The sequence below is a fragment of the Peromyscus californicus genome, unplaced genomic scaffold, assembly GCF_007827085.1.
Source record: "Peromyscus californicus insignis strain IS unplaced genomic scaffold, ASM782708v3 Scaffold_78__1_contigs__length_188168, whole genome shotgun sequence".
NCBI classification, from domain to species: Eukaryota; Metazoa; Chordata; class Mammalia; order Rodentia; family Cricetidae; genus Peromyscus; species Peromyscus californicus.
The window spans coordinates 145,418-167,969 of NW_026294593.1; the positions used below are offsets into that span (position 1 = coordinate 145,418).

General features: G+C 43.3%; 2 protein-coding genes across 4 annotated transcripts in view; both read left to right on the top strand.

Annotated features, from left to right (window-relative positions):
* Positions 1-22,552, top strand: part of LOC128100332 (NOP protein chaperone 1-like) — a 168,446-nt gene that overhangs the window by 138,256 nt on the left and 7,638 nt on the right. The gene's annotated exons all lie outside the window — the stretch shown is intronic.
* Positions 6,190-20,614, top strand: LOC128100330 (ubiquitin-conjugating enzyme E2 H-like). Its single transcript, XM_052722368.1, is given in 3 exon segments — positions 6,190-6,785; positions 6,788-17,820; positions 17,876-20,614. Coding segments are annotated over 2 exon segments (549 nt in total). The 5' UTR covers positions 6,190-6,463; the 3' UTR covers positions 7,015-17,820; positions 17,876-20,614.

Consider the following 22,552-nt stretch of genomic DNA (forward strand, 5'->3'; position numbering starts at 1 on the left):
TGGATCAGAGACTAGCCTCTCATAGGAGAATACTGCCCAGACAGTCTAGCCCAAACTGCATGCTTCAGGTTCACTGAGAGATCATGTCTCATAAGAAGAGTAACAGAGCAGGACCAAACACCTTCCTCTAGCGTGCGTGCGTGCACGCACGCACGCACACATACACAAAAAGAAAAAAAGTCAACTTTTATAATAATTATAGCTTAACAGAAACTAATAGAGAAGACCTGTGGCAGTGCCTCTCAACCTCCCTAACGCTGTGACCCTATAATACAGTTCTCATGCTGTGGTGACCCCAGCCTTAAAATGATTTTTGTTGCTACTTCATAACTATAATTTTGCTACTGTCATGAATGGTAATGTAAACATCTCAACCCACAGGTTGAGAACCTCTGCCCTATGAGAAGATCCCCCATTGTTTTATCTTGCTGAACTATGGTGTAAGGTAAAACCAAGCAGAGTGACATTAGTTCAGTCCAGAGTATGCACATTGCAGATGTATTACCTGGGTGGTGATGCATGTGCACATGTGGAGGTTACAATTTCACCGTGTGTAGCTACATGAAACCACAGCCTGTATCAACACACTCAACTATATCATCACCAGAAGACCCCTCATGCTACTCCTTAATTACACATTATTCTTAGTAATGAATCTGTTGTTAACATGCAAAACTCTTGTGGTAAATGACCATTATTTAAAAGTAATCGTGCTGCATGTCTCACTTTGAAATTATCTCCTTCCCATAGCAGCATGATTTTCCTGATGCTCACTCAGTTTTTGTATCAAATGTGCGTCCCTTTTGTCTTGCCAAGTAATGGTCCGTGTTGTGGATTTCACTAAGTTTCAGCATTTACTCATTCGTGGATTATATTGAAAACTTCCATGACTAGACCATCATGAGCAAATCATGTATAGATTTCCATAAGAAGGTAAGGTAGAATGTAGAATAATTGGCTTTTAGATTTAAAAAGGTTTGCCTTACCATTTCCCAGATTGTGCATTCCTACCAGAAATGGACTGGTTTCTCTGCATCCTGACCAGATGTTATTTTGTTTTGTTCATTTTAGTCAGGCTTATGGTGGTTAGCAGCATCTTCTTGTGGGTTTCAGTTGCATTTGTTGGGTGGCTAGGGATGCTGAATGTCTCTCTGTGTCTTGCCCCCTTTTTTAATCGTTTATAGTTCTTCTCTGAGTCTTGAGAATTCTGTATTCCATATTCTAGGTACTCTTTCCTTGCCTTTGATGTGGTGGGGATGGCCCAGCACCTCACTGTTGCTGAGGAGGGACTGGGTTCGAGTCACTGCTCTGTGATAGAGTGGGGGCCGGGATGTCCTGGTGCTTCCTCTTGGTTTCCTTCTTTCTAACTGATCAGGAGGAGGAATTTGCTCTCTGGGCCTATGGGCATCTCTGGAGCACAGTGTGGGGAATAATAGAAACTAGAGGCAGGGAGATCTCTGTGAACTCAAGACCAGCCTACAACAGCCAGGACTACACAGAGAGACCCTGTTAAAAAAAATAAAGGAAAAAGAAAAACAAGCAAGCAAACAACAAAAACCAAACTTCACAGAAGATGGGAAGTCATAACATGGCTGTACCAAAAATTCTGGTGTCTGAAGTCATCCTTATTTCTTGTTTCTATATTTAATCAAGTTCTGTTCATTTCCAGGAATACTCCTTATATTTAGGTATAAGAATCCCAGAGAAATGAGTTCACACCCTCTATGAGTACTGATTTTTATTATCTGTTTGGTGGGACTGAGAAGCATTTAAACTGTGAAACACAACTCTGTGTGTTTCTGGGAGAGTCTTTCCAGGAAGGCTGAAGGTGAGAAGATCCATCCTAATGATATGGGAAGCCCCATCCCATAGGCTGAGTACCCCTCAACCAGATCCACTCTAATGATATGGGAAGCCCCATCCCATAGGCTGAGTGCCCCTCAACCAGATCCACCCTAATGATGTGGGAAGCCCCATCCCATAGGCTGAGTGCCCCTCAGCCAGATCCACCCTAATGATGTGGGAAGCCCCATCCCACAGGCTGAGTGCCCCTCCATGAGACACAAAGGGAGTAGGGAGAGCCCATAGTGCAGCATGGGTAGCTTCCTGGCTGCCTTGGCCTCTTGTGCCCTACTCTGCCCCCTCCTCTGCCATAATGTACTGAAACCATTGGGATGAAACCGATGAACTGGGAACCATTGCCCAACATCATTTTGCCTTCCATTTAAGTTGATTTCTCTAGGCTATATTTCCAAGGGATGGGAAAATTGATCAACACCTCATCTTTTTCCATAGGCTTAGGATTTAAGAAGCCCTTTGATATCAAAGAAATGAGGTTAAAATTTTTCCTAGAGATATTTTTTATGGTATAGCCTTTGGCCTTTTCATTTTATTTTAAAGAGAGTGTGCGTGGTGTGTGTGTGTGTGTGTGTGTGTGTGTGTGTGTGTGTGTGTGTGTGTGTGTGTATGTGTTTTCTTGTATGTGTGCATATGTACATGCATGTAGAAGCTAGTTATCCATGTTGAATGTTTTCTATTGCTCCTGACCTGACTTTTAAAGACTGTGTCTCTCTCTGAATCTGTAGCTTACTAGTTGAGCAAGACCAGCTCAGCTAGTTTCAGGTTTCCTCCTGTCTCCACTTCCTCAGTTCTAAGATTATAGGCACACCCCACATGCTCTGATTTTTCCATGGGTGCAGTATATATCAACTTGGGTCCCCCTTCTTGCTCAGCAAGCACTTTACCAACTAAGCTGCCCCCACAATGCTTCACTGTTGTGTTTAAGTGCCATCTACCTTATGGGAGCTTTAAGATTACAAGTTTAAGTGACTTCCCTCAAAGGCAGAGCTTGAAAGTGATTTAACCACTCAGAGGCAGCGGAGTGGCATGAACCCTCTTACTTTGCCTGTGTTATAAACTGAGAGCTTAGTCCCCTCATAGCTCTCTCTTAAAGGTACCTCTTTTGTGAGGTGGCCTGTTTTCAGTAATTGAACGTCAAGGACTGGAAAGTCCTCTGCTTTCTCAGCCAGATCAAGACACTCCATACTATGAGAGGAATATTGTTGGCCTCCCACTAAATTCCTATGTGAACGTTCTAACCCCTTAAGGGATGTGGGTATATGGAAGTTATGATGCCTAATCTTTGTTGTCAACTTGATTCAACTGTAGGTCAGTGAGAGACATGACAGAGTGGGCAGTTCCATCTGATGGTGGCTGATCTTAGCCCAGACAGATAGAAAATGGTCTGAGGAAAGAACATTTGCTTTGCTCCTGCCTGTCTGCTTTTGTTCCTTGGTGTGTATACATACTCTGTTGTTGTTGCTGCTGCTGCTGCTGCTGCTGTCACTTACTTGGAACCCAGCTTCTTCTTGTTTCTTATGTGAACCAAAGGCTAGTGGCTCCAGGAAGCATCCAGGCCTTCACCATCCTGGACTTCTAAGACATCTAGACTTATGGACTACAGCAGCTACTGATGGGCAGCTTCCCCAGCCTAAATGGGATAACCCTTTGTAATGCATAGTGTTTTATCAGCTGTTCGTCGAGAGTACCCCGACTTCTACAGGAGGTGATTAGGTAGTCTCAGTCCAATTTCATGAATGAAATTGTTACTCTTGTGAAAGAATTACCATTGGGCTAGCTGGTACTTTACACTATATGAAGACAGAAGTAAGATGTGATCTATGAAGCCTTTTCACATCTGTGAATCTACTGGGGACTTGATTTGAGGCCTCTCAGCCTCTAAGACTGTATGAAATAAATTTTGCTTTTTTATAAGCTGCTCAGTTTCTGGTATTTCGTTAGCATCTCTGGAGGGAGCCACCTCCTCCTTGTTCTTCCCTACAGAGCTGCCACTGGGAACCCAACTCTACGCCCTCCTCCTGGCTGCTCCCCTTCCTGCCACAGGTGCGGCTCTCATGGGCATCCTGGAAAAATCTTCAGGTTCATTGTGTCAAATCTGTATTCCATGAGTCCACCCTGTCTGAATAGTCTTCTGGTGGTTGCTTGCTGTCTTCCTAAAATGGCAGGCCTTCTGTGAAGAGACTGCAGTTAGTCTCTTCTCTGGGTCACAGTGTCTTTTGTTTTTAACCGCCATTCTAGATGATAACCAGTTTGACTTTACAGTCTTCTTTCTGAAGAACGACAAGTTAGAATGTTGTGCATATTCCCTGTTCTTGAAGTCCATAGCCAGGGAGCCTTGGCTAGGATTCCTTTCTCTCTCTCAAGACTGTTTTGATGAAGCACTGTCCCCAGACACAGGGGTTTCTGGATTATTGTTTCAGAAAATGTATCTCCTGCTGCTGCTGTTAATAGTTAGTCCCCGCAAGCCACAAACATGCTTCCTATGACTGTATTCTCCATGTGGCATATCATTTGACTTTCTGCCTTAATCTGGAGCTTGGGAGAAGAGACATGATGGTCCTGGCATTATCCCTAAGCTTCTTTCCTTGGCCCCCGGCTGAGTGCAGTGTACACACACAGGGCTTCCACATTATTTAGTCTGCACCTCCCACGATGAGCTGCTCTCTCCTGATTTATTTCCCACAGTGCCCCTAGATTAGCAGTGTGGAGGGCTCCCATGCGCCTGAAGTGACTCGTACTTGTTCATTTAAGCTTTTCTCTATCTGGATTATGGCACACCTTAGAAGAAACCTAGGTGAAGCCAACCAAATCTTTTACAAAAGTTGATACAGAGGTCTCATATATTTGGCTTTATTGTCTTTCAATAGACACCTAATAAAAGTATAAGTGTGTTAACAAACCTTACTCGCCTATGGAGAGCCTCTTACACATTTTACTACCATATATTAATTGATAAGAGAATGAGTCTTAATGGTACCATTGTCTTTGTGTGTGTGTGTGTGTGTGTGTGTGTGTGTGTGTGTGTGCATGTGTGTGTGTGTGTGTGTGTGTGTGTGTGTGTGTGTGTGTGTGTGTGATTATAGGGCATGTGCTTGTATTTGTGCATTTCAGTGTGGAGGTCAGAGGTCAATGTTGGTGTCTTCCTTGATAATTTTACACCTTATTTTTTGAGACAGAGCCCCTCACTGAACTTGGATGGGGCCAGAAATTTGGCTAGATTTGCTGGCAAGCCCCAGATATCCCCGTCTCAGCTTCTGAAGTACTATGATTCCCAGTGCTTGTCTCTATGACTGGCTTTTTACAGGGGTGCTGGGAATCCAAGCTCAGGTCTTCATGCCTGCATTGCAACTATTCTACCTGCTAAACCATCTCCCCAGGCCCTTATCATAGAGCTTCCATACATTACCGTGACATGTTTTCATCGTAACCAGCCCCTTACATTCTCTCCCCTTCTAGTCCTTTTCTCTTCCCTAAAAGTCACAGTCTCCCCTCTGCTTTCAGGTGCGTTTGTTTGTTGTTGTTTTGTTTTGGAAGGCTCCACATTTGGAAGAAAACATGTGTTTTCTTTCTTGAGTTATTTAAGCATCTCTACTGTGCATCGAGCTTGAGAGCATTAAGTATACACCCAGCAGTTCTATGGTATGTGTGGAATATATAGCTGGTTATATGGTAGTCCTATTTTCAGGTTTTGTTTTTAAGACCTCTACACTGATTTCTTACTGGCTGCAATAGTTGCTAGTCCCACCTACCAACAGACCAACAGCAAGCTTCCTGCCTGCTCCCCTCAGCTCTTTGCCATGTTGATTCTAGCCACCCTGGCAGGGATGACACAGAATCTCAGTGTAGTCTTCATTTGCATTTACCTGCGGCCTTAAGGTGTTGAGCATTTTTTTTTCATAGTGTCAACTGACTTTTTTTTTAAAGTGTCAATTTAGCTCATTTGTCCATTTATTACCTGGATGATTTTTCTTTTATTTTTTAATTCTTTGAGTTCTGGATATATATTCTGGATATTAATCCACTGTCTGGTTAATAGATGGAAAAATTTCCTCCTATAATGTAGGTCATCTCTTCACTCTGGGAATTGTTTTGTTTGATGCGATGTGATTCCATGTGTTCCTTTTGCTCTCGTTTCGCTAACCTAGGAGCCCTGTTTAGAAAGCCATGGGCTGGCTAGGGTAGAGAGAGGCCGACCGAGCTGGAGTCGTCGGCTTGTGGAGGAAGCAGCTGGGAGCTGGCGAGAGCGTGAGCGGGCGGGCAGGCGAACGAGCGAGCGCAGGCGCGGGGGAGCGGCGCACGGCGCGGAGCAGCGCCTGCCCGGGCCGCGGCGGAGCCTCAGCCGGAGGGCAGCCCGAGCGGGCGCCTCGGTCCCCGCCCCCACTCGGCGGGGCAGTGCCCGGTGTTCCCCCGTGCGGGGGGCGGCGGCGGCGGCGGCTGAGCGGACCCCACGGGACCGCGCGGGTGTTGCCACCTCGGCCGAGGAGCCGGCGCGGCCGCGGGGCCCTGCGAGCTGGGCCCGGGGCCCGTGACAGACGGGCCGAGGAGGGGAGAGAGGCGGCGGCGGCGGCGGCGGCGACGGGGAGGCAGAGGCGGCGGCGACACCATGTCATCCCCCAGTCCCGGCAAGAGGCGGATGGACACGGACGTAGTCAAGCTCATTGAAAGCAAACATGAGGTTACAATCCTGGGAGGACTCAACGAATTTGTTGTCAAGTTTTATGGACCACAAGGAACACCATATGAAGGCGGAGTGTGGAAAGTTAGAGTGGATCTTCCTGATAAATACCCTTTCAAATCTCCATCTATAGGATTCATGAATAAAATTTTCCACCCCAACATTGATGAAGCGTCAGGAACTGTGTTTCTAGATGTAATTAATCAAACTTGGACAGCTCTCTATGATCTTACCAATATATTTGAGTCCTTCTGCCCCAGTTGTTGGCCTATCCTAACCCCATAGATCCTCTCAATGGTGATGCTGCAGCCATGTACCTCCACCGACCAGAAGAATACAAGCAGAAAATTAAAGAGTACATCCAGAAGTATGCAACGGAGGAGGCCCTGAAGGAGCAGGAAGAGGGCACTGGAGACAGCTCTTCGGAGAGTTCTATGTCTGACTTTTCGGAAGATGAGGCCCAGGACATGGAGTTGTAGTAGAAAAGCATCTGCTTTTCAGAAAGACTATTATTTCCTAACCATGAGAAGCAGACTATAGTATTCATATTTAAACAAAGCAATTTTTTTATTACTAAACAAGGTTTTTATGAATAATAGCATATATATCACCCTTCTTTGTGTGGAAACCTGAGCAGTAGGAGTAGCCAATCCTAAGACCTTCTGAAGACATTTGAATGTCCCACTGGACTAACTTTTCTTTCCATGTGTTTCTAGTGTAGAAGTGCTGTATTCCACAGGGTTTAAGTCGGTGAGGTTGAGAGACACCTCTCTTTTTTAATTCAGAAAGCACAATCAGTTTTTCCTTTGAAAATCTATATAAAGTACAACTTTTAGCATGATTATTTTCCTAAATAAAAAGACAAATAAATTACTTATTTTATGTTAATTACGGGCATGAAGCAAAAGGTTATCTTTGGGGAAACTGCAGTTCTGTGGGGGGGCTGTGGTCAGTTCACTGCGCTGCCCCCTTGGGCACCCTGCCTGTTGGAAGGTGGCTTCAGCAGTTGTGAATCGCTGTGTCGTGTAATGCGGCCGTGCTTACCTGGCATGCTGTCTTCTGTCGGGGGGAAGGAGGGTCTGCTGGTGCCTCCACATTGCTTCCCCTGAGGACTAGCAGTTTGCTCATGCTCTGACCTTTTCTGTAGGTGCTACTTAGGGTAGGCTTGAAGTGCTGGGTGGTGATTGAGTTCAAACAATAAAAAATTGTATTTTTTCAATACTGTATAAAAATAGTATTCTAATTACCTTTCAAAAAAAAAAGATCCTGATAATTGTGTTCAATCTTGTTGAAAGAAATACAAAACAAAACAAAAATCCAACAAAGCATCACAGAGTCAAGTTTAGAGAATGGGTGTAAGCAGCTGCTGCTCCGACCCTCCCCAGAATCCACCTTGCTGCATTGAAGACACATCACTCCCTCCCATGCAGAGCAACAGCAGTACACAGCTGACCGTGCAGAATGCCCATGTGGAGCCTAGGGCTTGAGGCCGCAGGGCAGAAGGTCCATCCGGGTGAATGGTGAATCACTGCGGTACTGACAGGTCATGACTGCCCCCCAAATCACTCTACCCTCAACTTCCTGGAGCCAGGTCTGGTTCTGTGCACGTTGCTGCTCTCTGGGCCTTGACTCTGCTAGGAAGTTGACTTCGCAATCTTTCTGGCCCTTCCTTACTCCTTGGTGAGGTAGGACTAGATGACCATACCGTATCCATAGGTGCAAAGGACCAGAAATAAAGCCTGGCTGTGACTCTGAGGGCTCCAGGTCTCCATAGTAAATAGGTGAGCTCTGCTGTTTGGGCACCGAAACCCTCTCTAGTTGGCTGTGGGCGTCCCTCCTGACTCCCAAGGGGGTGCTGAGCTCCTTTGGAGGCTGAGGACTCCTTGCCTTGGAGGGGGAACAGTAGGTCCGGGCTGTTGCTGGCATTTGCCCACCCCTTGTACTAACCATTTTGAGGGCCTACCGTGTGGTTTACCAGTGCAAGCCATTCAGATGACTGGAGTTCTTGCCAAACACCGACAAGCAAAGTGGCTGCTGCCTGGCAGCCCACACCTGCCGCGTCCCTCTGCCCCCGAAGCCCAGCACTGGGCCAGTGGGCTGTGTTCTGTGGTTGCCAACATAGACCCTGGCACTTGACATTTCTTGTCAGCAGTCTCCACCTTCCTCGAGAGTACTGTGCAGCTTCAACCAGCATTTCCTACCAACGAGAGAGTTCTCAGAAGTTGCCACATCTCTCCAGCACTAATGTTTCTGTCCACTTCAAGCGCTGTTCTAATTGCCAACGGCTGATCTAGGCTCCTGAGGAGTGCGTCTTCTCAGAGGAAATCTGTCCTGGAAAGGGCTCCCCGAAGTTCTAGTTGGCCTTGACCTGATACTTGCATTTTCTAGGCCACCTTTTGGGGTGGCTAAGAATCATGACAGATCCTCTGCCAGTCTAGTCTCTCTAGGTCAGGTTTCTGAAAACTGGTATTGGATTTTAATGATATGTGGCCCCTCTGTTTTAGTGAGTCAGGAAAGTGAAGCAATTTACAAGTTAGCAAAGGGTTTTACTTTGTTTTCTTCACTTCTGATTGGGTCATAGCCTTGCTGAGTGAAAAACGGACTTGTTTCTGATTGGGCACAAAGAACTGCATTTCTTTGGACTTGTGAATCCATGTTCATCTTCCTTTGGCCACGGAACCCCTTGGCCAGCTCTTTAGGGACTGGATGGAGTGAAGGCCCTTTGGGGTCGTGGGGGTGCAGCTTTCCACTCACCCGAGGATGGCCATGGCTCTTGGGTTAGCAGTTACCTGGCTGTGGGCGTGGGAAGAAATGGCCTTGAATTACTGATTGTATTTGGTACACATTGTGTGATACTTGAAGAGATAAAGGGACTCAGCAGCCCTTAATTGAAATCGAAGCTTTTTACCGCTCTCCCCGCCTGCCCTGGCTCCTTCCTTCTTCCTTGCATTGTGATGATCTAGTGGGCATGTCTGTCACCTGGACAAATGCCTCCTATAACCTCTTAATAGTTGTGTATAATGAAAACTGTAAACTTTTTTAAATAAAATGTGTATATACCTTGAAAAAAAAAAAAGAAAGCCATGGGCTAAGTCTGGACCTCGGTCCTTTCCAGCTTCAGTTTCTTATTCAAAATGTGTGAAATAATATTTATCTTATAGTTATATGGCTTCTAATACTGAGAGACAGACAAAGGCTGTGACTTTTAATTATTTTAATTAATTTTATTTTTGAATGCCATAATCTTTTCCTCAAAAAAAAAAACCACTTGCAAATAAATAAAGACATTACCCACCCAAATTAACAAGACTTCAGCTCTGCACAACTCAATGAGCTTCAGTATAGTTAGAACAGGCATTCAGAACATCAGCTGGAGAACTTCACATTACATTTTTACACTTTCAGTCTTGAATATATTCTATGCACTTATCCACCACCAACCCCAAAAATCCCATGACAGAATTAGAACAGAAACCAGTCAGTTGCTGTCCTCTTTCATGACTTGTCTTCATTCCCTGCACTCAGCCCTTCCTCATCCCTGTATTTAGCATTTCTTGTTCTCCTTTCTTCACGTTATACTGTATACAATTGTGCATGTATTTACACACATACATGAGAACATTGTTTTCTCTTTCTGCGATTGTGTGATCTTGCATAATATTATATATCCTAAGTCCATCCATTTTCCTGAAAACTGCTTAACTGCATTTTCTTTACAGCTGTGCAGTGTATAATATTTCCCTTATCCATTCATCTGTTGATAAACAGCTAGATTAATTTCAGTTATTTGCTTTAGTGAAGAAAGCATCAGTGAACAGGAAGGTGCAAATATCTTTATGATGGGTAAGAAGTTCTCTGGATGTATGCCTAGGGGTAAAAGAGCTGGGTTATATGCTAACATTGTTTTAAATTTTTGAGGACCCTCCAAGTTATCTCCACAAAGACTATATTAATTTGTACCACATTATATTGGTTACTTTTCTATTGCTGTGATCAAACACTATGGCCAAAAGCAACTCAGGGAGAAAAGTTTATTTCATCTTTTAGCTTTTAGATCATTATCCAAGGAAGTCAGGACAGGAACTCAAGGCAGGAACTTGGAGGCAGGAACTGAAGCAAAGGTGCTGAATGCATGCTAGTTACTGGCTTGTTCCTCACAGCTTGCTCAGCCTGCTTTCTTATAGCACCCAGGATCACCAGCCCCAAGGTGGCACCACCCTCCCACATCAATCATTAATCAAGAAAATGTACCAGAGGCTTGTCCGCAGGACTGTGTGGTGGGGGCATTTTCTCAACTGAGGTTCCCTCTTCTGAAAGGACTCTAACTTGCACCAAGCTGACATAAAACTGGCCAACAGTAAGGGTTCCTCTCTCTCCACGTGTTCTCCAACATTTACCATCAGATTTGTGGATGATAGCCATTCTGGCTGGGGTGAGGTAATGTCTAAAAGGAATTTCAATTTGCATTTTCCTGAGGGCTAGGGATATTGAACACTTTTTAAAATAGTTTTTTTTGTCTTGTTTTTGTTGTTTGTTTTTTGTTTTTTTTGCTATTTGTGTTTCTTTTTTTGGTAACTCTCTATTCGGTTCATTTGCCTATTTACTGACTGGCACTTTTATTTCTTAGTATTTCATTTCTGCAATTCTTTGTAATTCCTGGATGTTAGCCTCTTGTCTGAAGTGTAGCTGGTAAAGATAGTCTCTCATTCTGTGGGCTCTTTGTTGACTTTGCTGATGGTTTGTGATATAGAGATTTTGATGTGGAGTGCAGTCTGATATTCTGATCCACATACATAATAAGAACATTGTCTAAGATGTTTGGCATCCATTTGTGTTGAGAGCATGAAAGCAATTCCCCTTTTAGCCAGTCTGGAGTATACAATTACTTACTGCAATCATGGTATTGTGACCATATCTGGACCTCATCCCTCCCATCCAGTAGCAGTTTCCTGTCTGATGACCAGTCTCTTTGGCCCATTCTTCCCAGCTGTAGTGATCATTCTTCACTTCTTTGAGCTTAGTCGCTACAGTTTCTCACATGCATGAGGACATGTAGCATTTGTTTTCGTGTGTCTGGCTTATTCTATTGAAATTAACACGTGTCTTGAGACTCGTTTGTGCTGTTCCTGATTACAAGATTTCATCATATATCCTTTACCCACTCACCCTCAGTGGGCATCTACTATACATAGTGCTATAGTAAATATGAGAAGGTGCCCACTACCCAGCCGGCTGTTGCCAAGTGAGATTTTTGGCTCAGTGTATTCAGTTTAGTTGTTTAAGAGAAGAAAGCTAGATGTTTATGCCAAAATATTGGTGCCTAGTAAACTAAAGCAAAGATATATGCAGACAAACACAGGAAGGTGGAGCCACTATTTCAGGTTCCCCTCTGCTGCTGCGGCTGCAAACCTCACGGAGTATGGCTGTTAAGACTGCACGTGGAGGACACTTTTCGCTGCCGAAGGCAGAGAGTAAGTTTGTTTACTGTGGCATCCTGAGAGGGTAGAAATATATTTTCTTATACACTATACCCCAGTAAATGGCCTTGGTTAAAAAAAAATAAGGAATGCCAACAACAGACCTATGCCTCAAAGGGCATCTGGGGCTGGGACACCAGTTTCTTTTACTTTGTCATAAAAATATATAGGCAGTTAATATTTTCTGTTACTTGTTTTCCAAATTGAAGTTTTAGGAGAGGTTGGAGATGAAATATTTTTTTCTTGAATTACTAAAGAGTAATAATCCCTCTGAACATAGCTTATATCAAACATGTGCTCATTAACTTATGTTTGGATGATCTCCATATCTGAATGTTCAGAACTTTAGGCACAGTGCTATATGGAAGTGATTAAATATTCAAGATGACTTCAATTATAGTGCCCCCATACATAACAAACAAACCATTCATCTTAACACACTTCAAGGGATCTCTGTATTTTAAAGGGAAGAGAGTCACCACCACATGACGTCTTGGTTAATACTGACCATGCCCACGCAGCACAGACTCAGAAACATCCTCAGTTGTTTAGAAGTAGTTTAGCTGCTTTATGATGGACACCAACATATCTCACGGCCAAACTTTGGGGCTTCCCACTTTTCTTTAAATGACAACGTGTAAGCAATGTAATTTATCTCAGGTCTTAAGTGCAAGAACAGAGAGCCAGACTTAGAGCAAGGTCACTAATGCCCATGATGGAAGTCTGCTGTCCTTTCTGTGGCTAATCTCTGCTTCGCTGTAACCTTTACACTCCGCCTCACTACTACATCACTCTGTTTTAATTAAAGTTAATGGTTAGCAAGCACGTACCCAGCAGCCTGCCTCACACTCCTTTATCATCAGACTTGCCCACCCTTTGCCTCCAGCCATCCCAGGGCACTTTGACGTTAAGTTCAGCCTCACAATTAAGTAACTTGCCACCTTTGAGCCAGCAATAAACAGCAGCTCCTGATCTGCAGGGCTTATGAGCAGATGAGAAGTGGTGCTTGCGGTGATTGCATTCCTAAGCCCACAATTATCACAGTTCAGAACTAATTTTTAGGCCTTAAATAAAGCCCAAAGAATCTACACAAAGCACTTCATTTTTTTTTCTGGAAAGGTTAAATTAAAATTAAAGTGTTCACTGGAAAGTCATCCTCTTTAAAATGCACCTCCTAAGAACCACTTACCCAAGGAAGGAGCAGCTACTGTGATTGGAATTTTTCTGGTATAAATCCCTACTCGTTACAATAGCAATAGAGAGATCACTCATTTTTTTAAGTGCAGAATTTTTTTTTTTTTTTTGGTTTTTCGAGACAGGGTTTCTCTGTGTAGCTTTGCGCCTTTCCTGGGACTCACTTGGTAGCCCAGGCTGGCCTCAAACTCACAGAGATCCGCCTGGCTCTGCCTCCCAAGTGCTGGGATTAAAGGCGTGTGCCACCACCACCCGGCTTAAGTGTAGTATTTTTAAAACTCACTCTTCAAGGCAGTTCTTACAGGTTTAGAGATTGTACACATTTACACACGATGGTAATTTATTAAGCAAAACAGGTGACTGGAGTGCAGGAGAGCGAAACAGACTGCACTCCACAGAGACCTAAAGCAGCAGGGAATTATAACCAGGGCAGCACCCAGGGTGTGCAAACTGTCTCCTGAAAAGAGCCCCGGTGCCTTTGCAGCTTGCTTTGGAACATTGTGAGTGACATCAGGTCAGGGTGGGAAGCAGAGAGAGGCCATGGCGACAGCAACTGTGTTCTTACTACATGAAGAGCTGTGAGGAGGGAGAGCCCAGAGAGGAACCTCCCCACTCATCTCGGACAGCTCAGATGTGTTGGGACTGCAGGGAATTTCAATTGAGATTCCTGTTAAGTTCCATATGGCAGGAATCTCACAAGTTGTTCTGTTGACCTTCAAGGCAGAAGATGTATTAAATGATTTTCCCCGGGATCTGTCTAGAATAATGAGAGGTTATGTATGTGTATATATATACACATGGATCAGGTAAAAGCCAACATGAACCGTGTAAGTAAATAAACATTTTTAATAGCCAAATTAAAGACTTGTAGAAATTAAGTGAAATAGTTGATTTTCATAATGTATTTTATTTAACTCCATCTGATGCTATAGAGACCCAGACCCATTTCCCCTAATCCTCACATCATGCTTTCAACACCACATCTACAGGATACTTCTCACCTCTTTAGTAGGTAGTCAGTCAGCTCTGGGAGGTGCTGTGGTTTGAGTATGAGATGTTCCCTTTGAGCTCAGTGGTTTGAACACTTGGTCCTGGCTGGTGGTGCTTCCTCTGTGAAGGTTGTTGAGAGCCTGGAGGACTTATCAGAGGAAGTGCCTCACTGGAGAAGGCCTTGTGGTTTTACAGCCTATCCCACTTCTTCACAGTCTGCCTCTTGACTGTGGATGCAAGGTGACCATCCAACCTCCTACTCACACTGCTCTGGCTTCCCCACCAAGCTGGGATGTGTACCATGAAACTGTAAGCGTAAGTAAATCCTTCTTCACATTGCTTCTCATTGGGGATTTTGTCTCAACAATGAGGACAGTAAAAAAGACAAGAGAAGACCTTGGTTGTTCTAGAATTCAAATTGACCTGACACTAGCTATCTGGAGGTGACATCAGGTTGAAATCCCAGACCCCCCAAGACTGACTTCTGTCTGGTACTAGCTACAAGCCCCAGGTTGTTTGTGTTGTCCTACTGACTCACAAGCTATACGCTGGGATTCTCTTGACCATCACCTTACTTGTCTATTAGAAAGGATATTGCAGATGATACAGATGAAGAGCTGCCTCGGCCATGACACAGGGGAAGATCTGGAAAGAGAGGGAGAGGGGAAGTTTGATACCCTGTCTGTGAGCTCCACCAAGGAAGCCTCAGGGGTTCAGTGATCTGGAAGCTCTGAACCCTGCCTTTCTAGCATTTTCTGAGGGCTTATATGGGTTTGATTGATCAGGTCATTGGCTCTTGGTGATCAAATGAAGCTTCAGCTTCTGTCCCCTCCTCTATGGAGGCTGAAAGTCTTTAACATCTAATCTTCCCTTAATTGTTTTGGTAAAGAGACCCCATTCTGCAGTTATGTAGGGGCTGCCCAGAACTGGCCAACTTATTAGAAAACAAAAGATTAATTCCAGATAGTACAAACACTGTAGGAGTCACAAGAGTCCAAGAAACTGGATGAAGACCAAATATATCTTTCATAATATAACATTTAATATATCTAACATACTATAATTACAGCATGGAATCAATATTTGGAAACTGTATTGTGTGCATGTGTATATTTGGGTAAGCGTGTGTGTGTGTGTGTGTGTGTGTGTGTGTGTGTGTGTGTGTAGAGGACAGTATACAACCTTGAGTATTATTCCTTCGGAACACCTTTGTTTTTGGCTTTTGTTTTTCTTTTGAGACAAGGTCTCTCACTGACCTGGAGTTCATTGGCTGGCTGGCCAGTGAGCCCAAGGGTCTGCCTGTCTGGGCCATCCCAATCCTGGGATTGTAAGTGTGTGCCGCTACATCCAGCATTTCTATTTTAATTTTCAATGATTCTGAGATGCAAACTCAGTTCCTCATGCTTGTAAAGCAGGCATCTCACTAGCAAAGCTGTCTCTCCAGCTTCTAAAACCTATTAATGAGATGTACTTTACACCGTTTTATTTGCCAGTCTTTGAAATCTGTGTCTATTTTATGCTCACAACATGTCTGAAGATATGTTTTTGTAACTTCTAGGAATCAATAGACACATGTGATTCATCCAAATGTATAGTGGGGGTGTGGGTGAGGTGAAGACAGACACACACACACACACACACACACACACACACACACACACACACACAGAGAGAGAGAGAGAGAGAGAGAGAGAGAGAGAGAGAGAGAGAGAATGAATTTCCTTCTGTGGTCGAGGCATAAGTCAGAATTCTCAAGTGATACTCAAACCTCCTCCTCCAGTCACCAATGCTATGAGCCTTGCGATGCACAAATAGTTTTGGAATGAATCATTTATTTATATCGTATGGATACAGCTATCACTATTTGGTAAGGCAAAGAGTTGGTATAATGTAAATATATCTTCTCTGCTTTTAGCACAATATTTGGCTTAATGGAGGGAGTTAGGACATGACTTCACAGGAGTGAATTTTGTCTCCCAGGGTAGTTTGTATTTCCTTGCAAGCCTGAGGTGAAATCATAAATCCAAATCAATTCAGCTCTGGAAGTTACTTTTCTCTAACCGTTGGGGATGGCTCATGAGCACACTGCAAGAACTGTGGAGATATAAGAACTTTACTCAGGAAGCAACTGAAGAATAGTATAGTGAAGTGCACAGTAAAGGTGCAAAAATCATTTCTGGCAGTGCCAAATGGACAGCCTGTATCCTGAATAAAGTTTGTGGAAAGTGCTAGTAATGGTGATTTGTAATACGCAGAGACAAAGACTAAAGGCAATCAATTATGTATGGCCTGTTATTACTTTGTAAAAGTGACTCCTGAATTGTTTTATTATTTGATAATGTTTTTTCCAGGAAAGTAAGGTTTTCTCTGCTGCCATTTTTCACTGCAATAGAAGCAGCTAAGCTCCAAGCTGTGTTAGTAAGCACTGTATTTCCAGCTCTGCCGTGATTTCATTGCAGACTGTGATGATATAGTCATAAAGTTACCCTGGGCACATTGTCAGCTGATTGTAGGCTGAAAGTATTTTTTTAATGTCACATGATAGGACTTAATGCCTTTTGCATTGTGGTTTGGGTTGTTCTATCAGGAAAATGAATCTACTCAGATGCTTGGAGTCACAGTTTTCTTCATAGAAATGCCAGAAAACACTGTTTGAACATGTGGTTCATTCCTCCATTGTGTTTCCTTATAGAGAATCGAGGTTCCTGGGGGGCATTTCTAGTATATTAAAGAAGCTGTCCTGCCTCCGGAGCTTTCACTTGACACAGAGATCCAGGACTAGAGAAAACCAAGGAGACAAGCAGTCACCTGCAGTCTGCTGAGGCTTCCGAAGATTCATTCCTGGCTGCACTTTGCTGTGCTATGGTTCTCCTCCTCCCAAGCAAAGCTCTCCTTCATCTGTCCTGTATTAGTGGCCTCCATTGTGACTTACTGTAGGCAGAACCTTGGCTTCTGGACAGGGAGAGACAGCTTTGGAAATGAACAGGTTCATAAAGAGTCCTGGGGTTCATGAAGTCATCATTTGGTTATGTGTTTAGCTAATTATGATCCCCTGAATCAAGGCCTGTTAACAGGTAGAGCACTTATGTGACTCGTCTCCATGGGACAGGAATCAAGGCCTGTTAACAGGTAGAGCACTTATGTGATTCACCCCCATGGGACAGGAATCAAGGCCTGTTAACAGGTAGAGCACTTATGTGACTCGTCTCCATGGGACAGGAATCAAGGCCTGTTAACAGGTAGAGCACTTATGTGACTCGTCTCCATGGGACAGGAATCAAGGCCTGTTAACAGGTAGAGCATTTATGTGACTCGTCTCCATGGGACAGGAATCAAGGCCTGTTAACAGGTAGAGCACTTATGTGACTCGTCTCCATGGGACAGGAATCAAGGCCTGTTAACAGGTAGAGCATTTATGTGACTCGTCTCCATGGGACAGGAATCAAGGCCTGTTAACAGGTAGAGCACTTATGTGACTCGTCTCCATGGGACAGGAATCAAGGCCTGTTAACAGGTAGAGCATTTATGTGATTCACCCCCATGGGACAGGAATCAAGGCCTGTTAACAGGTAGAGCACTTATGTGACTCGTCTCCATGGGACAGGAATCAAGGCCTGTTAACAGGTAGAGCATTTATGTGATTCACCCCCATGGGACAGGAATCAAGGCCTGTTAACAGGTAGAGCATTTATGTGACTCGTCTCCATGGGACAGGAATCAAGGCCTGTTAACAGGTAGAGCACTTATGTGATTCACCCCCATGGGACAGGAATCAAGGCCTGTTAACAGGTAGAGCATTTATGTGACTCGTCTCCATGGGACAGGAATCAAGGCCTGTTAACAGGTAGAGCACTTATGTGACTCGTCTCCATGGGACAGGAATCAAGGCCTGTTAACAGGTAGAGCACTTATGTGATTCACCCCCATGGGACAGGAATCAAGGCCTGTTAACAGGTAGAGCATTTATGTGACTCGTCTCCATGGGACAGGAATCAAGGCCTGTTAACAGGTAGAGCACTTATGTGATTCACCCCCATGGGACAGGAATCAAGGCCTGTTAACAGGTAGAGCATTTATGTGATTCACCCCCATGGGACAGGAATCAAGGCCTGTTAACAGGTAGAGCACTTATGTGACTCGTCCCCCTGAGGCTGTCAGTGATGGAGGAAAACTGAATGTTTATCTAATGTCCCCGCCCACCCCACCCCCTAGTGTTTCTCCACAACAGCTGCATTTGTGCTTCAGATTTTCAGTAGAAAAGTTGGGATGGTCATCCGGGCTTGGTGTGGAGTATCAGGAGGGTAATTTTCATGCCTCAGATAGACACCATAGTGGAGGTATTTTCAGAACACAGGTACTTAGTATATTTGTTTAGAGCTTTGGAGTAAGCCAGGAGATCTATTGTCCTGAACAGACTGTTTAGTTAGAAAAAAAAAACCAAATACACATAATCATCCAAGTGTCAGAAAAATAATCTGAAACTACAGTTTAGGAACAACAACAGCTTATCATGGTTGTAAAAAATCTTATGCTGCAAGGATTTGAGGCTAGGTGCTCACCTTATTCTGGGTTGTGTGTGGGTGTACCACTCCCACCCCCTATACGATGAATTTCTAGACCATGCTTCACATATATAAAAATTATTTTCAATTAAATTCTCAAGTTCTGCTTCCCTGAGAGTTTTAATCATCATGCTTTCAAATGAACCAGTGGTTCATAGGCATCCAGAGAAGGAAGAGACCTATCAGATTATCAAGTCCATCCCAACAGATATCTAAGGAGTGTTCCCTGCAGTTCACTTTCAATTGCTTTCTTCACGTCTCGTTTTAAATGACTCCAGCAATGGGACTCTTCACCAATCTAAGAGGCCCATGGGAGCCTTTGCTCAGCCTCAGAATCCTCATTTTCGAAAACATACTCTGATATGAAGTCTTGTTACACCACTTGCCTCTCCCAATGGGCCCTTTCTTCTTCCCTGCATTTATGCCCTTCAGCCCCTACTGACACCAGGGAATGGCAATAGCTTTCCTCATCAATTACTCTCTTCTTTCCCCTCATTGCTTTTTATTCTTTGTTAATCTGAAGATTCCCATGCTTTTGTCTGCTTCTCTGGTTTATGTCATCATAGTAACTGAAGGCTTTGACAAGCACACCATTTCATCAGAAGCCCTTGAAGGCTGCTGCTTGTCCTTATGGCCTTCAGCTCCAAGACAGAAGATTTTCTATAATCTTGAGCATTCAAGACATGATCAAGTCTATGAGTACCTGTGTAATCACCTGCACTAGATAATCACTCAGTATATCTTTGGTGTCTGGGAGGTAAATGTTACATGAGGAAGAGTTGGCTGAATGTCATCATACATTCAGAGATGTAAGATAAGGATATTGTACATAAACAATTGTGCACAACTCCAACTTAAAGAAGAAATAAAAGTGAAGACCCTGTGTGGGGTTGCCTGAAACTTTTCCCTCTTTTTAGATCCCAAATTTGAAGTCATCGAAAAACCCCAGTCCTGAAGAATATTATAAAATTCATCTGGTAATTTGTCATGAATTAGTTGTACAACTAATTAAAAAAAATTCAAATAAACATTCATTTCCCAGTTATCAAATGTCCTTTAAATTCTTTGGTGATGTGGAGTATGTGTCTGGCATTGACTTGTCTCTGGGTTGTTTCTAAATCGTTTCATTTTCTTAGAATGAAGCAGATGGAGATTTTGGATAAGTTGGATAAAATTGCCTTTTCCCTGCTAGACTCTTGCCAGTGTACAGTGCTGTCCTCTAATAGTGGAGCCCATCACCTAAGGGAATGTGTGCTGTGAAGGGAAGGATGTTGTATTTGCCTTTTGGGTGGGGGACACAGTTTCTTTGTGTAACCCTGGCTGTCCTGGATCTCACTTTGTAGACAAGGCTGGCCTCAAACTCACATAGATCTGCCTGCCTCTGCCTCCCGAGTGCTGAGATTAAAGGCGTGCTCTGACATATATTTACCTTCTTGAAGCAGTGGTTCTACATCCTTGTCATGGCTTTCTTACTAAACTCTGTAACTTAATATGCACAGAAATATCTGTTGTGTCTTAACCATTGTCCACTCATTTTTGCCTTCAGGTTATGGTATGTATGGATTCAGGAGCGAAGGTAGCTTGGAACTAAAGGTTCTCAAAGATGTAACTGTATGGAACGTTGTTGGCCCAGCCATAAAAGAGGCAGCAGTTACTTCCTGGGGATATGTTGCCGATCAGGAACTTTACATCCAAGTTTCAGCAACTGTAGGTGGAGCTCCAGGAAGTTAGCCTTTTAAAGGGAAATAGCCTCGTCATCGTATATCTGACAGTGTCTCTGGCATGCCAGGATATGGGTTTATTAAACCTTTAACAACCTTGAGGGCAAATTGGAGAATAAGATTCCTCATAACTTTGATGGTTTCTGACCAAGTCATTCTCTGTTTCTATGCCCGTCTCTTCTCATTCATTCTCATCACTAATAATACATCCCTACACACTTAAGCTTACATGGATGCAGGAGTGGGGACTAGAAATCTCAAAATAGCACTAAGGGGTAGGCATACACAGTGCAGTCGTCATTTTCAGTAGAGAGTACAACCCTTCAGTCTCTGAGCAGCAGAACATTCCTGTAGCCCTGTTACATAAGTATGTCTTTATGAATAAACCTTTTATTCCCTCTGCTCTGTATTGTCCTAAAATCTAGAAAGATAAGTTTCTGCATCTTCAGTTACTTAGGAAATTCAACCGGTAGTTAAATACTTTCTAGAAGGAAAAGTCAGTTTACAAATTAATAAAATGGGGATAATAGCACGTTTCTGTAATCATACTAAGTAATGAAGACAGGAAGATTGGGAGTTCAAGGCCAGCCTGGGTTACATATTGAGACCCTGTCTAAAAACAAAAGAAATTGAGTAGCGGTAGTTTACTTTAAAAATCCAACTACAGATCATGGAAACATGCTCAATTTTTGTATATCTCTAAGAACATTTATAGGTAGCACATTAAAAGCAGAAAATGATCATAAAATGAGTATTAGAAAGTATCTGCCTTTAGTTTTAAACTAAATAGGTCCTTTGTTGACATACTGTTCATTATTTTGAAAGCATGTTCTTTGTAGAAAGTAAAAAGACATTATAGTGTGTCTTTGAATTTGGTCAAGTAAAACTATGACACATTAAAAATGAATGTATAATGATTGGTAACAACAACAAACATGAGAGTTCACTTAGGTTTCTTTACCAGTTATTACTGCTAAAATGTTCCAAGTCTTCCTGAGCAAGAAACAAGCGATAATAAAAAGGTATGAAATGTGTGGCTAGGGCTGGAGAGATGCCTCAGTGCTTAAGACAACTGGCTGCTTTTCCAGAGGATTTGAGGTTTAATTCCCAGCGCTCACTTGGCAGCTCACAACCATCCTGGACTCCAGTTCCAGGGGATCTGATTCCTTCTTCTGATGTCTGATGGCACTAGCCATGGTGTATGTGGTGAACAGACATACATGTAGACAATACTCACAACTACTCACATACATAAAATAAGAACTGTGGGAATATGGACACCTAATTGCTAAAAGGGAAAACTAATTTCTGTCCATCCTTAATTCATGTAGTAATAATCCATAGAACACAAACTGAGTTGTATCAGAATATAATGTTTTATTAATATTCTAAGTAGATGATTACATTCAATCATTCTCTGTGCTTCACAAGTATTCAGCATTTTTAGGAACTGTTTTCATGTTAGATACTATTCAGTGCCTTGGGGTTTATGAAGACCTGTACAACATGAGTCAGTCTCTTTTCTTGGGATTTCAGATTGGTAGAGGTGTCAGACATGTCCATACCTACTTATGCTATAACACAGAAATGAATAAATACAATAGAAGAATCAAATGTCTTGGGAATTCAGAGAAGAAACTTGCAGCTAGGAAATGAGAAGGCTGTGCTCGAGCAAGTTGAATTTGACTTGTCTGTTAGGAGTAGATAGAATTTCCATAGCTTGTGCTGAGGACTAGTATTCCAAGGGAAGTATTGTAAATACATGTATTCAAAAGGGCAGAATAAATTGTAAAGACAAACAGTTCAGTTTGATCAGTGAATAATAATGTAATTAAAGAAGAATCGCATGTGGCTGATCAGGTGGGTTATAAAATGAGAGCTTATGTGTAAGGGGACAGGAGGAGCCCTTTCATTCCAGTTGTGGAATGTAGACTTGATTAAATCAAGAACGAGTGAAAAGTGTTTAGCCAGGGGAAGAGAGAAGGGAGTTGTCATTAGACGTGACAGTATGTAGGCAAGCTGTCAGACGGGGTGAGGAAAGGATGCCTTGGAGCAGGAGAGGTTAAGTGACTG